This window comes from Dama dama, chromosome 13 (genome assembly GCF_033118175.1).
Source record: "Dama dama isolate Ldn47 chromosome 13, ASM3311817v1, whole genome shotgun sequence".
NCBI lineage: Eukaryota > Metazoa > Chordata > Mammalia > Artiodactyla > Cervidae > Dama > Dama dama.
In genome coordinates, this window is record NC_083693.1 from 38,719,646 (window position 1) to 38,737,295 (window position 17,650).

Consider the following 17,650-nt stretch of genomic DNA (forward strand, 5'->3'; position numbering starts at 1 on the left):
GTCTTAATCATGCTCGTGTGTTTTTCCGATGATGGGGGGTGAGGGGAGTGGCGTCCCCAGCGGCAGCTGGGCCTGAGCTGTCAGCCTAGGCAGGAGGCAAACAACCCGTGACTCAGGCAGGGCACGTCACCGCTGGTGGAAGGAGGGGTGCCTGCCACCCAGTGGTTTAGGGGCTGCTCTGGACATGGGGAACTCCGGCTCCTGACCCCTGACCCACCCTGTGCCCCCAGCCCTCACCTGCAGCTTGGCCATGGCTTCAGGGCCTCCCAGGGCTGAAGGCATTCTGTCCCACCTGCTCAGAGGGAACCAAAGGCAGGGATGCAGAAACACAGGGTGTAAGGTGGAGAGCCACCCCCACCCCACCCCCACTTAAACCCTGCCCCACCTTTCAAGCCTTTGGGGCTGAGTCCCCTCACAAGTGAATGTAACAGCTTTTCAAGTCAGAATGTTACACAAATTAGTTTATTTTGCCTTTTAGTAGGACAATTCCAAAATTTAACTGGAAGATAAGCACAGAAGCTGCTGGGACATGGAAGGAAGAGAGTCACTTGGCAACACCCTGAGTCCTCCATGGCTGGCATCCAGCCTCCCAGAACACAGGCAGGAAGGTAACGGCGTGCAAAGTGAGGAGTAGGGATTTGTGCAGTAATACAAACATTTAGTTAAAACAACAACAGCGGACTGGCTATTTGCCTAGAATACTTCCTATATCGATATAACGTAGAAGCCAGAGCCGTTCCCAGCAATCAACAGTCTTGGCTGGTGTGGGACAGCTGTCAGCATGACTGCAAGTAGCCCCAAGGCTACCTGGGGTAAGAAGTGGGCCCACGTGTACATAGGGGAAGTCAGTGAAGGTCAAGGCTGGGGGTCAGAGAGGGTACAGATGTGAACAGTGGTTCTGGAGGCTCAGGTTTACAAATACACAAGAGAACATGTTATACAAAATAGATGTACATAATCTAGAAAACCTTGATAAAAATAGCCTATAAAAATATAAACTGTAGTGAAAATATACAAAAATATTAACAAATGTTCAACCCATAAAAAAACAAAGAACTCACCAACATGAAAGCTGGCAGTTCCCACCTGGCGTGATGAGGGCGGCTCCCCTGGCCGTGGTGTGTGCGTCTGGGAAGCTGGCTGAAGGCTGCCCCGCCCCACGCTGGGATGGAGACAGCACCTGTCAGAAGGGGAGGATACAGAGCTACTCTTTCCTCAGCGGCACAAGGAGAAGGGAAGCACTGGCTCGAAGTAGTGGGAACAGCCCCTACAGTTGTGGAGAAGGAGTTGGCCCCATCCTGTCCCCAGTCTGGAATCAGGTCAAGCAGTCCCTCTCCTGCCTCTCGACAACCAGTGCTTTATTCCAGAAAGGAGAACTTCCAAGCAAGTATTCCCAGCCCATTCCTTCCACGACCACTCTCTGTTCTCCCATACCCACTGCCTGGCCACTGACAGTTACAGCCTGGAAATACTAACACACCACTGGCCGCTCGGGGAACAGCCAACACCAGGGGCTTCAGCCACACACAGCAGATGCCCGGGCCCAATTCAGGTGCTTTTAAGATAAGTCTTTTCAAGGCAGGAAGGACAAAACAAGCCTATTGCTAAAGGCAGCATTTTAGTCCCCAGGATGTGACAGTTCCAGGGGAAATCAACTTAGGGGAAACTAAAATCTCAAGGAAGCTGGCGCTGTCCAGCCCCATTCCTGCTGCCATCGCAGAGGCTGCCATCGCAGAGGCTGGCAGTAGAGGCGGGAGGCGGTCTCCACCAGCCCCAGTGGTCCTGCGGGGGTCTGTGCAGAGCGGTGAGGCTGCACCCTCGCCTCAGGGCGAACCTACTCACAAGGCGACTTCCTGGAGATGTCTGGCCTCAAACAGCCGCTCCCAAAGACCAAACCAATGATAAAATACATTTTGATACCTACATATAGAGGCCAGCTCCCTGGACACAGTGAAAAACCAACCAGCTTAACCAAAGACAGAAAAATTGAACTTGGTCTAATATGCTGAAATGCTGTCCTGGCTATGAGACTGCTAGAAGGTTGACAGTAAGCAAAGAAAAACTATGCTTATGAAAAAAAGCACTTCTTCAAGTTACAGTGCTTCAGTAAGTCTGAGTGTGTTTAATATCCACCAAGGATTGTTTACAATTTTTTCCAGGTAGTGTAAAAAAAAAAAAAAATCCACTAAAAACATTTTCTTTCCTATTTGAGTAATAACTGTCCAGGAAAACAGACTCTCAGATCAAGACATCAGGGACGGTCCACAGAGTGATTAAGCAAAAATAATCTTTGCACAGAGCCTCCTTCCGGGCCTTCAGAAAGGTCATGCTCTAAGTCCTAGAACTGCCTGGGGAGCCTGACACACTGGGGGTGGTGGGGACCCCAGAGGGGAGGACAGTTGCTGAGTACAGGATGTCTCAGCGTGGCCGTGGGGAGGGGATGTCCCTGGGAGGGCTCACCAACGCTCTGACCTCAAGCGAAGGGTTCCCAGCCCCAGGCCCTGGCAGCTGGCCTCCCCCGACCCCAGCCCGGCACACTGGCTGTTCCCGAGGAAGCCACGGCTTCCAGCTGCCCGACGGCAACCACTCTGTTGCTACACCGCCACCCTGAAGCACGCCCAGAACAGCTCCCTGCATCCCCTCCACCAAGGCCAGCCCAGGGGCGGGCCTGCTCTGTAGGACGATGATGCGGGGTTTCCCTGGAATCCCATCCACATGTGAAGAATGAGCCCAGGGTCAACTCTCAGATGGAAAGAAAGGGTCTGCACAGAGCCGCCTGGAGCGGTGTAGGCAGAGGAGCGAGCGTGGGGTGTCTGGAGAGCCAGGCCCTCCGCCAGCAGGTTGGGAGTTCCTGTCTGAAAGGCTGTGCATGAAAGGGCAGAAGCTATTCCAGAAGTGGGGCATGGCCAGCACCTTGAAGCCATCAGCGTGAGGTCTGTGGGCTTGCCATAGGCTGTTTCTGAACAAGGGATGTGCTCGCTTTCCTAAGAAAATCCCTTCTTTCACACGAGCCTTATGTCACCCAAAGCAGTTAGACTCTGGCCCAGGAGTGTGTGAGGTGTGGTGGGCGTCCTCCACGACTACCATTCAAAACAGCGCCCACAACCGCCCGCTGTGTACAGGTGCGACCACCGGGCAGACGGCCCATGGAAGGTTTCCTAAGGGCAGAGACAGCAACACAGCTGACAGACGCTGTTAAACAGGCTCATGAAACTAGCCAGCTCTAAGCCCGGTCAGGTACCGATCGGGCGGAAAGCATGACGGGACAGGAGGAGCCATCGGCCGTGGCATGCAGATGGCTGTAAACAGAGGAGACCCGAGTGGAAACGAGAAAGTGCAGTGCGGCTTTGGACGTCTGCCCAGCAGACTTCCAGAGACCCCGGATGTTACATTCTGGATGTGGAACGAGTGCAGGCGTCTCTGCAGTCCACCCTTTGGCACACTTTGGTTGCAAGGAGAGCAGCGTCCTAGGCGGGGGCGCGGGCAGCACTCAGGTGTCCTCTTCCTCGTCACTGACCAGCTCGCCCTTGTCCGGGCTGGTGTCCCGTTCGCGCAGGAAGTCCTCCCGGATGGCCTCCAGCTCCGTCAGCTCCAGCCGGACCTTCTCCAAGTGGTAGGCCCGCCGGTTCCGGATCTGCCGCAGGGGGAATGGGTTCAGGTCCCCAAAGGAGATCCCGATCAGCTTCCTGGCAGAACATGGCAAAGACAGAGCATCGGGGGGGTCAGGTGAGAGCTCAGCCTGGCCTGGGGGCCCGGGGGCGAGGGGAGGCGGACCCCAGACACTGTGCTGAGGGCCTGACGTGGGTGTCACTCGGAGGCCAGTGCGCACACAGAGGCTGCAGGGCAGGCCCCAGATGATGGCCTGGATCCAGTTCCACCACACACGCCCTGCGTGACATGGAACGTGGGAAGCTCCCCCCTTTCCAGCCCCCAGTTCCTCATCTGTACACTGAGGTAACAGCAGTGCCACCTCCCACATGGGTTTACTCGAGTCGCCGCCCGGGAGCACCAGGACGGGGCCTGGCACTTGCTCAGTGGTGGTGGGCCCCTGCATCCTCAGAACCGGCATGAGGCCTGGTGCAGGGCGCCCTCAGGAAGGCGCTGCTGCTGGACCGACTGACGGGGTGAAGTGGTGCACAGATGCCCCAGCAAATGTGGGGACAGCCGTCAGGCCCAGTCAGTGGTGTGACAGGTATTAAGATGCACCTTACACAGAAGTGTGCAGTTCACAGGTGTCGTACTATCCCCAGGTCTAGGCACCCACCACAGTAAACATTTAAAAATCATGGGTTTTGCCCCTTACCATTGGCCAGCAGTTTAGTAAAAACGGAACTAGAAAGTGCCCATAACTAGAAGCTATAGACTTTTGGCACTAACCATGCCGTGTCTCTGCAGTTGTCATAGAAGCCGGTTCCTCCGACCCTCAGCCCCTGCCCCACTCCTGCAGGCCCCAGCAGCAGGGACCAAAGGCCTGGTACTCTTAAAGACCCCAGGAGAGGCTGTGATGAAACAAAAATGTCACTGGACTTCCCCTCAACTTCCTCCCCATTTACACCTGCTACTCCTCAGTCACGTGGGCTGTTTTACTATAAGGTGTACACAGATAAGACAACACATGCCCTTAGCATCACTCCCTCTTATATTTTTAAACACCCACTTGTTAGACATGCCTCACAGCAAGCCAGATGATGCTCCTGCCAGAAGGTAAAGGGTCAGAAAGTCTGGCTCTCAGAGCTGAGCTCCCCAGAGCGTGTTCTAGAGCCAGTGAGCAGGAGTGGCCTGAGCACAGCCACGGTTCAGTGTGGGTCTCAGTGAAACAAGATGCTGGCCAGGAAAGGGGAACCAGATCTGCAGGGCCAGCCCCTTTCCTCTGACAGCTGTTAGTCACAGGTTCCATACACCTGGAATCGAGGCGTCCGGGCCCTTCCTTGCTACAAAAAAACCGAATTAGACTAACACTGTCTGCTGCTTCCACCAGGCCGTCACTACTGCCCATGAACACAGCCTGCAGCGGCAGGGAAAACACACCCTGCTCTGCCTCGGGCCTGGAAGGTCCAATCAAGAGGTGAGAAATGCCCTGTGTCAGCTGAGTCCAGAAGACGATACTTGGCACCTGAGAGGTCCCCAAGAGTCCTGACTCAGAGACTGGTCTAATCTTGTCTTACCCACCTCCCCTGACCACATCTGACTGGGAATTCCCTGCCTCCTCTGCAGAACCAATCAGTGTACTGCACAGTCGCTGTTCCTTGGAACCGGTGATCTGGGGAGCTTATTAAGCACTGGGGCCCTATTACAGAGGTGGGGCTCCACCACTTCAGGCATCTGCAGTCCTAACAACACCCCCAGGGTGATCCTGCTGCACTCGGAAACTCCAGGAAGTCCGGGGACCTTGACTTCCTGCAGTCACTCACCAGGTGGCGCTGCAGGAGCACGCACGACAGACCACGTCCCAGTTCCGCCTCTGTCTCTGCCACCCTGCAGGGCATCACTCACAACCTGCACAAAACTGTCCCGGGCTGAGCAGGATGCCCTCCACATGCATTAGCTGTCAGAGTGAAGTGCACTTCACACCATTCTTGTTGTCTTGACCGGATGTGGGATTAACGAATACTCCCAAGGTTCACCCCAGGACAGACATTCTCAGATATCCTATTGTTGATATGGCAACAAGCCTGAAAAAATCTGAAAACCCACTTCCCAAGTAAAAGATCCTGACAATAGTGGTGACATGTAAGGATGCCAGGTGTGGCCCCAGCCAGTATCTTCTCCCAACATCCACCTCCCCGGTCCCCTTGCCTCACTCAAGAGAACCACAGGGGAGAATGGTCAGGCCCCTCTCTCTGGTCCCACACCCCCCCATCCCAGGACCCCTCAGCACTGGTGCCTTTCAGCTCCTCCTGTCTGACGCTGTCCAACCACTTCTCATGACATTGGCCAAGAAAAGAAGCCGCCTTCTCTTCTTGTGAGCATCGGGGGGGCAACTGGTCTTTGTCAAGGAGGTGGTCACCCATCAGTGGATCGAAGAGTCAGTTTAGTGAGTCATGACAAGCATTTTAAATATGTGATACACAGTGTAATTAGAAAATATCAGAGGGTACAGCACAGGTCTGTATCAAGCACTGGAACTATTTCAATGAACAAATTCTCCTGTTCCAGTTACAGACTCTCTAGTATGTGTGTCCCAGGTTGTGAGATAAAATGTTCTTCTTATGGGTGGCAGTCAACACAGTTTGAAGAACATTAATAAGCTCCACATGTTTGTCAGTGAAAGGACGCCTGTGGTTTTCATGAGGCCACAAGTCTGCTACAGGGATCCACTCCCGTACAGGAAAGGTGGCTCCTAGCGCCTCAGTGCAGTGAACATTAACAGGGACTCAGGGGTTCACAAGGATGTGCACCCCACTTGCTCAACCAACAGCAGGTCCACAGAAACCCTCTGGAGAACATGCCTGGGCCACCAGGGCCAGAGCAGCTGCGAAGTGTGGTTCAGCGGACACAAGGACAATGACGATGGCCCAGAAAGGCCCCCTATGTTTGTGGGGCAACAGGGATTCTTTTTTTTTTTTTGCGACGGGGATTCTTGACCACTCGGCTGCCCAGGCCAGAAAGCTAGGGCCCTTCCAAGTTCAAATTCCCTCTCCACTCCTTTCAACCTGCCCACTCTGTTCTGCCTCTGGGGGCACCTCGCTCCAGGCTACCACTTCTCTCACCTGGAGCCCGGGCCTCCTGCAGTCAGTCCTGCTCCAACCAGACATGCCTTTCTCATGTCCAACCTGCAGGGACTTCCTAACACTCAGGATGAAGCAGCCTCCTGGGCAGAGTCTACAAAAGGCTTAACAACCCAGCTCTGCTCAGGCCTGGCCTCGATCCTGCCATGCCAGCCCCACCCTGGCCGAGCCTCTGGGGCTGCGCCCTAAACATGCCGTGCTGTCACGCCCTGCACACAGCTCCTGGGTGCCCTCTGCCCAGGGGGCCCACGCCCTGCCACCCCCACCAAACCCAGTTTACCCGGGCTTCCTTCACCACAGCTCTGAGCAAACCCTGCTGTAACATCCTCACAAGCTCTCCGAGGACAGGACCTGCTCCTCACCCACCACCCTCTGTGCCTGGCAGAGGGCCTGCTACATGGCAGACATTCAGTAAGTGCTTGTGAGACATGGAAGGATGTGCTTTGGTTGTTAGGATTTATGTTTATTGGGTCAAGGATAAAAGCTCAGGGGCCCTGCTCTCCTGGACATCTGGGGGTCCCCCAACGACTCACCTAGCATCCAGGATAGTGCGTGTGAAGTAACGGAGGTACTTGAATATGGACATTGAATCCTGAAGTTTCAGGATCTCCTCTTCCTTGTATTTAAAAAGTGCCAGGGCAAAGCGGAAGATAACCTGCAGAAGGACAGGGAATCTGTGAGGGGAGAAGCACCGAGCTCCAGGCACTAGCTCCAGGGATGGGAGACCTGCCGGATCCCTGGGAGCGCGGCCTGCATCGGGGCCCTGGGGCAGACACGACCTCAGGAGCCATTTCTGCAGGTGTCTTTCTCAATAGAAAAACGTTTTCAACTCTCTGGTGGTGTTCAGCAACACTTCAGCCCAAACCAAAAATTTCCTTAAGAAGTAGAATCTTTGTGGACTCCTCCACATTCAGCTCACATTTCTAGTCCATAAGCTATACAGGACTAGAGATAAATGTTAAATTAATCAAAACCAGGGTCCTCTTATTCTGAAACTCTTAGAAAGCTCTACCTCTGGAGGTAGTTTTTATCTCACCTACTAAAATTAGGGTCTGAATTACTGACTTCTGAATATGGGGAAAGAAAATTTGAAAAACAAGCTTTTTTTTTCTGATTTGTCTCTGGGTCACTGTGCTGAGGCCAGAGGACATGGACTCCGGCTGCTCCTGCAAGTTTTAGCAGCTCTGGAACAAATTACTTCACCCACATCTAAGGGTGTTGGCTGGTCTGCAACAATGTGAATTTTCTCTTATTCAGAAAACAATACTTACAGAGTTAAAATAGGTGATCCTTCTCTTAGCATCCCTACCTGTGACCCAGTGGGAAACACTGTTTAAGCCCTGGTTGAGAACTCTTAATAATGACAGACTGAATTTAAAAGGTGATGATGTACTATGTTGGACACAGTATGGGATTAATATACACAGTCAAACTTTGCTGGTGGGAGCAGAAATTGGTAAGGCCCTTCTGCAGGCAATTTGGCATTCTCAATGAAAACTACAGGGTCTTTTGATTCTGGATTTACCCTGGACCCAGCACATCCACTTCTAGGACTAAACCTATGGATGTACTTGTACCTATAGAAAGACAGTTATAATGAGTCATTGCAGCACAGTTTGAAACAGCAAGAGACTGGAAACAATGTGAATGTCCATTATCAGGGGACTATTTGGTAAATTTCTGGTTTATCTGGAGAAGGGGATATTACCAGAGTTTAAAAAAAAAAAAAAAAAAAGCCAGATCTATATACCCTGATATGGAACAATCTCCAATAAATAATAAACTGAAAAATCATATTTTAGATATACATCAAATACCTTGAAAAAGAGATACAGTACATTGAGAAGAACAGTTAGGAGACTGGGAATCTCCTTTCAACTGCACACTCTTAGTTATATGATTTGAGTTTATCATGTATTACTTATTCACAAACTGATTTTTTTTAAAGCATACACAGACTGGGTGGGAGTCCTGTGAGCAGTAGGGCTCTGCAGCTGGCCCCCTGAGTCTGCCCCAATCATCTGCTCACTCTGGGCCTCTAACTCCTCATCCATACAATGGGCTAATACTGCCAGCTGTTTAACAGAGGCTGAGGCTCAGACTGCAAACCATCGAAGCCCCTGTGCCGGGCACGGGGTTTGGCACAGACTCGCTTCTGATGAACTGGCAACTGACTGCAGTTTCCTGCGACCCCTCTGGTGGCCCCCAGGGCTGGATCATTCTGCCCCTTGGTAACCGTCGCACATCCCAGTTAAGCTGGGATGCCTCTGCCACTGCCCATGGAATCATCCAGTGAGCAGACCCACCTTTGGTCCCTCATAAAGGAAAGAGTCCCATATTTTAAAGAGGATGTCACTGACGACGCTATCCACAAACACCACCAGGAACCAGTTGAACGTGATGAGGGTGTAGTCGACTTTGTACTGTTCAAAGTGGGCATGCAGTCGAGGCAGCTTCTCGCTCATGAGGTCTCTGAACACCCGCTGGTCCACCTGGAGAGGGAGCAAAGGGGAGAAGTGTGTGGGGGCTGCCATGGCACAGAGCGGGTCATCCAGGGCCCCGGGGGGCTGCAGGCCCGTCACAGTGCACCGCGGTGTAGCCGTTCCAAATGTGTGGAGGGCTCACCCCAGAGCGGAGGGCTCTGTGCCCCAGAAGCAGTTGACCTCACACGGCAGGCGCTCACCAAGTGCCCGCTGACTGTCATCCTTTCCACAGGGCGGGGGACTGGGTGCGACGGCCTGAGGCCACGCGTGCACTCAAAATGCCCCATGAAAACAGCTGCTGCAGAGCTGGTGGAGTAGTCAACCTTGCTAATCTGTATGGAAATACAGAGGGTGCTGCTACACAGGGCCACAACCTGAGTCCCTGGCCCAAGAGGAAGTGTGGTATCACCACATCCATTCGCCAAGTATTTGCTAGCTGGGTGGGGCAGTGAGGGAGCCAGGACTCCAGAGTCAGCTGCACTTGAGCTTGGGTCTCAGCTCTACTACTGACTCCAGAGTGGCCTTGGACACACTGTATTCTGGAGAGCTCTGCTCCTCATCCGGAAAACAGTAACAGTCTCCTTCTCCCAGGGCTTCTGTGAAGACTACAAGAGACTCAGGTAAATACCTATCAACATAGGTGGCTGTTATCTCTCCATGTTCTGTGTCAGGCAGGGGCCAGTGCTGGGCAGAGGCTTGACTCGCGTTCAGTGCTGACCTCTAGGAGCTAAAAGATGAGTGGGGAAGGAGATGTATGGGCTGTTACACCAGCTGTGCCAGGGCTTGGTAAAGATGTGTTTGCAGAGCATTACAGAGCCCCGGACGGGTCCCAGCCAAGTCTGGGGGAGAACAGCCCTGAAGCAGAGGGCACAGGACTGTGGGCAGAAGGGGTGTGAGGGAGGCAGCCCGGCCTGGCAGAGGCACCATGCCCCTGAGGGTCAGACTTCATCTACAGGCCAGGGGCTTTTCCAGCCTTTGTCTGTCACCCACAAGACAACATACGTCAACATCACCCAGTCTGCATCGAACAGAAACAAATCTTTCATGAGCATTACTTAACTTCACACAGGAGGACACACTTTGATGCCTCAATTCTAGTCTATTCAACTTAATGTGATGAAAAACACTACTGCCAACCCCCTATACTTATTTCTCTACTCATGTTTGAAAAATGCAGCAGGCAATGAAGGAGAAGCATCAAGAGGCTTTGGGTAGGAGAGTGATGGGGCTGGATTTGTGCTTTAGATCTGTCTCTCTACCTGCAACAGGGGCCGAGCTAAAGGGGAGGCCCATGGAGGGCCCCCACACCCAGAGCAGAGGGGATGAAAATCAGAGCCAAGGGTAGCTGGTAGGAGGATAGGAGCACCTAGATCGGAACTACATGGAGGTAAGGTCTGTAAACCATGCAGACCCCGTGCCATCAGAGGTAAGGAGGAGGGGTGCCTGGAATACACAGGCGTCCAGAGGAGCTGGAGAGGGCAGAGTGTGGTCCCCTGAGGCCGGATCACAGGAATGAGGGCTGGGGAGAGTGAGACATACTGGTGCCTGGGGGCAACTGGAGCAGGACAATTGCAGCTCACCAGAGACCCGGGCTGAGGCTCCACGGCCCGGGTGCAGTGAGGTCACCACTCCACCAGTGAGCAGTGAAGCATCAAAGAAGAAAGAGACCCGCAGAAGAGAGCAAGCCACCATGCACAGCGGGCCACGACCAGGCTGTCCGGGAACAGGGGCAGCTGCGCAGGAAATGCCGGCCGCATTAGCGTGCCCTGAACGGCATACTGAGATGGGAGCGAGAACTGGTGCAACCACCTGGGAGAGCAATCCGGCAACGCCCAGGAGACAGGAAGACACCCTGCAGCAAGCCTGCTCCTAGGACTGGATCCCGAAAAACCCGCCAAACTTTCACCAGCGTTATCAGTCAAGTTATGGTGGAAGGTGTGTGAATTCTTGGGATGACTGAGATACAAGAACAACTAGAAACAATCTAGATAAATGTTAAAGTGACATTTTAAAATGTCCTTTTTTAAGGAGAATCTAAAACTTTGAAAAACTCAATTGTTTACCCTTATGGGAAAGGCTTGTTTTTTTTTTAAATATAGAAGCCACTATAGTAAAAAAAAAAAAATATTTTTTTTAAAAAGAATGTTACACAGGTTCAAGTACAACTAGTTGAAATGTAAAGATTTAAAAGGCAAAGTAAGTTATAAAACATTAATTTCCACAGAAATGATTCTAAAGCATTGTAAAGTCACCTTAGGGTACACAAAGGATAAAATGCAGGAATCATGGTTAGAAACATACATTTTTGTCCAGTTTGCTTTCTGGCTAGAAGAGACAAAATTTCAAAGACCTAAATTAGCCGAAATGAATTATAATTAATTTTTCTTAGAAGACTTAAACAAAAGCACATAAGAAGCTATAAAACCATCTCATGGTGTGCAAAAAGTATCACCCTCTCACCTTCTCACCCACATCTATTCCCCAGTGCTGTAGGATTCTGATAGGTGGACCAGTTACTGAAAGGCAAGTTGTCAAAACATCTTATGGGTGCATGCGCAGTAGCCATGACAAGCCATACCTGGGCATCCTCTTTGGTCAGTTTCCCTGGAAGCCCAGACCCTCCTACAGGGAAGGTCAGCATCACTCACTAGTGATGGTACTTCTGCTGGTGCTATTCCATCCCTCAGCAGATAAACAACAACTACCCACTTGCACACACTTCACACTTGGCACTGGCCAGTGCTGGGGACGAGAAACAACAGGAGCAGGTGCTGCCTTTGCATGCATACTAAGTCGCTCAGTTGTGTCTGACTGTGACACCATGGACTATAGCCCGCCAGGCTCCTCTGTCCTTGGGATTCTCTGGGCAAGAATATGGGCGTGGGTTGCAGTGCCCCCCTCTAGGGGAGCTTCCTGACCCAGGGATCAAACCTGCGTATCTTACATCTCCTGCATTGGCAGGTGAGTTCTTTACCACTAACGCCGTTAGCATGCATGCACACTGGCTTTAAGAGGCTGTAAAGAGCCAAGGGAGACAACAGCTGACTATTGGGCCAAGTGATGGCGATATGATGCCCTCTGCCTAGAAGGACTTGGGCTGAAAGTGCCTGAGAGGAAGGGACCAGTCAGCTGGCCTTGAAGTGGGAGAAGACCCAGGCACACGCCTTTCTTGCCAGGTAGGTGGCAGATGGTGCCCTGTTCTTGAGGCTGCCTGGGGCTTGGCAGAGGGTTGGTGTGGGGAAGGCTGCCAGGGGAGGCCTGCTCAGGCCTCTGTTCAGCTCTCTGAGCTCAAGAGGATGTGGAATGACTATATTCATCTCTGTGTCCCCGGCGTCTAGTGAGGTCCTGGCACACAATGTACACTCAGCCGAGGGGACAGACGGAGAAGCTGCTGAGTGTCTGGACGACAGTGCAGCATGAAGGGGCTCAGTGCTCAGCTCCGGCAGGAGGCAGCTGACGGCAATCTGCAAGGCATGGCGCTGGGGCTGACCACACACACACACGGCTATCCCCATTTGAAGAGTGGCCTTACACAACATCTGTTACAGAAAACCGGTTAAACACCTCATGTCCAATCAACTGATGGAATATTACCAAATATGACATTGAAAATGAGATAACATTATGAGAAAATGTTCGTGCTGTCATGTGAATGTAAACCAGCCAGGATAATCGGCTCTGAATCTGGATACTTAAATGTATTGGGGAAAAGTCAAAACGAAATATATCAAAATGCTAACTATGGTTCTCAAGTTGGTAGGGTAACAGGTGACTTTTCATTTCCCTCTTAATATGCATTTCTTAAAGAGATGGGAATACCAGACCACCTGACCTGCCTCCTGAGAAATCTGTATGCAGATCAGGAAGCAACAGTTAGAACTGGACATGGAACAACAGACTGGTTCTAAATAGGAAAAGGAGTACGTCAAGGCTGTATATTGTCACCCTGCTTATTTAACTTACATGCAGAGTACATCATGAGAAAGGCTGCGCTGGAGGAAGCACAAGCCGGCATCAAGATTGCCGGGAGAAATATCAAACAAGATATGCAGATGACACCACCCTTATGGCAGAAAGTGAAGAAGAACTAAAGAGCCTCTTGATGAAAGTGAAAGAGGAGAGTGAAAAAGCTGGCTTAAAGCTCAACATTCAGAAAATTAAGATCATGGCATCTGGTCCCATCACCTCATGGCAAATAGATGGGGAAACAGTAGAAACAGTGGCTGACTTTATTTTCTGGGCTTCCAAATCACTGCAGATGATGATTGCAGCCATGAAATTAAAAGACGCTTACTCCTTGGAAGGAAAGTTATGACCAACCTAGACAGCATATTAAAAAGCAGAGACATTACTTTGCCAACAAAGGTCCGTCTAGTTAAGGCTGTGGTTTTTCCAGCAGTCATGTATGGATGTGAGAGTTGGACTATAAAGACAGCTGAGCACCAAAGAATTGATGCTTTTGAATTGTGGTGTTGGAGAAGACTCTTGAGAGTCCCTTGAACTGCAAGGAAATCTAACCAGTTCATCCTAAAGGAGATCAGTCCTAGGTGTTCACTGGAAGGACTGATGTTGAAGCTGAAACTCCAATACTTTGGCCACCTGATGAGAAGCATGGACTCACTGGAAAAGACCCTGATGCTGGGAAAGATTGAGGGCAGGAGGAGAAGGGGACAACAGAGAATGAGATGGTTGGGTGGCATCACTGACTCGATGGACATGGGTTTGGGTGGACTCCAGGAGTTGGTGATGGACAGGGAGGCCTGGCGTGCTGCAGTTCATGGGGTCACAAAGAGTCGGACACAACTGAGCAACTGAACTGAACTGAACTGATGCATTTCTGTATTAGCTAACTTCAGTGAGTATATCTATTGGGCTTCCCTGGTGGCTCAGATAGTAAAGAGTTTGAGGAAGGCTGTGAGAGGCCTGGGCCCAGCGCAGGGAGGTTGTGGCTGCATCTGTGAGTGAGATGGAGGGAAGGATGAGTGGGTAAAGGCAGAAAGAGAGAAGAAGAGGCACCTTCAATGATGCAGGAGAGGGGACGGTGACCTAACAGTGGTGAGAGGACAAGGGAACAGATCTGAGCCACCTGGCGGGTGGCAGTGATCAGAAACAGCAACTCCAGGGGCACAGAGGGACCGGAAGGGGGAGCGTGGGCTGACCCAATTCCTGGCCTGGGGACTATGGGTGACAGGGCAGTGCAGGTGCTAACAGAAGGCAACAAGGGGGTTCCCTCCAAAGACAGAAATGCAAATAAAACACAGGGCCCAACTAGGCCAACAGAAACCACACGAAACATTTACAACAGGGATTTTCCCAGGGCAGTGGTCACATTGGTGACAGGGAGGCCGAGAAGTCAAGCAGTTGATGGTGAGGTGGCCCAGAGGCCAGGGCAGGAAGCCACCCCTAGGCTGGAGCAGGGGGGCCCCCAGTGGCACAGACAGGAGCTGGTGCCACAGAGGAGACAGAGTCACTGGCAGGAAGTGCCCGAGGCAGAGAGGGGAGAATGGCCCTCAGCTCCCTGCCCTCCTCCAGGCTCCCCACAGTGCCTCTGCTGGCCACGCACGGGCTGGGAGATGGCCCGGGCCTGCAGATCCAGCTGTAGGGAACAGAGAAGAGCAGGGAAGGGCAGGACACAGGCCCAGCTGCAGTCAGGAGTCACAGGGCTCTCGGGGAGGAGGCATGGACACAGGTCAGACACAGGAGGAGGAGGGCTGCCAGTGGGGGAGCAGGCAAAGTCCATCTGGAAGCCAACGACAGCAGAAGCCCCAGTTCAGCACGGGAAGAGATGCCCTGGGCTGCAAGGGCCAAGGGTCTGGTCCTGAGGTGGGAAGTCGCCAGTGGAGCCAGAACCCCTGGGCCCTCCCAGCCCACATCATCCTACCGGCCCCTGGCTTCAGACTCCAGGAGCGGTGGGCAGGAACTGTGCTGTTCGGACCTCTTGCTGCGGGCGGTGCTGGAGACCCCAGCTCTGTCCCTCTGGACCTGTTACAACATTGTTCACAGGAGTCGTGTCGTCCCTGCTGTTTCCAGCCAGTGAGCGAGCCGGGCAGGGGCACAGACGCAGGCGGGTCTCGTGTGCACTTTAACAGGTGACCTTGGCTCAAGGACTCCACACTGGCCTGACCAAAACTTTCTGAGAACTGCACAGCAGGTTGGGGTCTTCCCCACTACCCAAACCTCCCTCCTTTCGCTGGTCTGGGGGTTCTCCTGGCCTTCCCCAATCCCTCCCCTTGATCCTTCATGGGTTTTCCCCTCAATAGTCTCTGGCATGTCTGCTTCTGCCTTGGCCTCTGCCTCTTGGAGAACCAGAGCTAACACACCCAGGCTCCCCAGGCTCCCCTGAACTGTGGCTTAGCCAGCCAGGCAGAGTCCAGGGGAGACAGTGCTGAGCAGTGACCACAGAGCAGGTCTGCTGGCTTCCAGGGCACTGAGTGAGCCTGACCGGGCACCCACTGGCTTGTGAGCAGCCCGACCCAAGCTGGGGGAAGCGGGGGCGGGCGGAGGGGGCGGCCTCCGTGTGCACCTTGTCATGCCCATGGAGCATCCCCCCAATCAACGCTTAATTCAGGTCACATTTCAGCTCTAATTCTACAAGTTGCTGACTGAAGCACAATATTTTTAGAGTACCTGGGATCCTAAAAGAGTCTTTGTGTAATAGTCTCGAGGCATGAAAACTTCCACTATGGTGACTAGACACCAGAAGGCATCTTCTTGTTCCAGGTACAGGAGGGCCACGGCCACTAATCTACAAGCAAACAAAGGACAATGTGAGCGCCAGCCCCCTGGCCCAGACCCAGGCAGCACAGCCCATCTTCACAGACGCCTCCATGGCGACTTCCACTCTCCAAGAAATAATACCAAGTAAGTATTTTGTGGCAAGGGAAGCATTTCCTAGTTTGAAAAGCAAAGCTACATTCACCCTCCCTTTCGTTTCTTTTTTGTTTAAAGATGATGAAATTATTTCCCAATGATCCAGTCGGCCTCATTTAAAAAAATTTTTTTCATGATAAGATTTTGCTAATGCAGCTAATTCTTTGAGTTTTTTAAGTTCCAACTAATCCTTTTATGCACAAAAAATCAAGGGGTGAATTTGAATACAAGGGAGAAAGAACACAACGATGGTTTAAAAACAACTTTCTTGATACCAATCTACTTGAAATGGGGCTTCACGCAAATGAACCATCATGGGGGCTTTCTCAAAACACTGCATCCACGGCATGCACGTGGGGTGGGGAAGAAAGCCTTTGTATCAGCTGTTTGGTCATTCACAATGGAAACCTGGGTCCGGCTATATTTGACATTGTCACCACCGAGAAGTTACTCACCCAGTAACTTCATCAGGTCTGGCTCTGAGCAGGCATTTGGGACAGAAAGATGGGAAGGAAAACACAATAGAAAAGCCCCTCTCTACACACCTGAGAACTTCTGTTTGTGCATCACTCATGGGAGAGACCTGAAGTCACTTCTCAGAATTTGTTTTTGCTTTCTTCCTTGGACAAAATTATAATGAAATCTCAAATTAAGAGGTTAAAAAAAAAAAAAAACTGGGAAGGGGACGCCTTGAGTTGGCATGAATGGGATGGAGAGTAGAAAGGTTACAAAGAGTAGAGATGGGTAAGGAGGGAGAAACAGGATGTGTACAGCACCGGAGGACGCCACAAGAAGGGGCAGAGAGACTGAGATCCGCAGAGCCTTCAAAGACATCACTTTAAGTTAACTGATGTTCATGATGATAGGTGTGAATCACTTAGAAAAGGATGCTGTTGCTGCTGCTGCTGCTAAGTTGCTTCAGTTGTGTCCGACTCTGTGCGACCCCATAGACGGTAGCCCACCAGGCTCCCCTGTCCCTGGGATTCTCCAGGCAAGAACACTGGAGTGGGTTGCCATTTCCTTCTCCAATGCATGAAAGTGAAAAGTGAAAGTGAAGTCGCTCAGTCGTATCCGACTCTTAGCGACCCCATGGACTGCAGCCTACCAGGCTCCTCCGTTCCTGGGATTTTCCAGGCAAGAGTACTGGAGTGGGGTGCCATTGCCTTCTCTGTTAGAAAAGCTAGTGTTCTGCTAAAGTTCTGGGTTCTCAGAATGTGTGTACAAAATAATGTGCATGGAAAAAAATCCAGTAAAATGGTTAAAGTTTAGAGGTCCCAATGGTGATTGTGCACAGAAAGTCTAAATTAAAGCTGGAAAGTGTCCTAATGTGGGGAAGAGCTGATTCTATACCAGTGTCAGATAAATGGGGTGCTACTGCACCCCTAACAGGCATGCTCAAGTCCTCACCAAGATGCCTGAAGTTTCAGAAGGTTTTAGCTTTCAGGAATTTTTAGACTGAGTATGCAGTGTGAACTGTCCATTTAAGCAAAACAAGGCTGCTTTGTTAGGCAATATCTTATTTATAGCCTTTTTTTTTTTTTTTAAAGGGGACCATTGAGGAGCAGTCGA

General features: G+C 51.7%; 1 protein-coding gene across 1 annotated transcript in view; it reads right to left on the bottom strand.

The window, feature by feature from the left end:
• Positions 1-440: 440 nt before the first annotated feature.
• Positions 441-17,650, bottom strand: part of TBC1D2B (TBC1 domain family member 2B) — an 88,842-nt gene continuing 71,632 nt past the window's right edge. Inside the window, exons 10-13 of the mRNA XM_061158892.1 lie at positions 15,839-15,956; positions 9,035-9,220; positions 7,262-7,383; positions 441-3,686 (exon numbers count right to left, since the gene is read on the bottom strand). Of these exons, the coding sequence (XP_061014875.1) occupies positions 3,491-3,686; positions 7,262-7,383; positions 9,035-9,220; positions 15,839-15,956 (622 nt within the window). The 3' untranslated portion in view covers positions 441-3,490. The remainder of the gene's footprint in view (positions 3,687-7,261; positions 7,384-9,034; positions 9,221-15,838; positions 15,957-17,650) is intronic.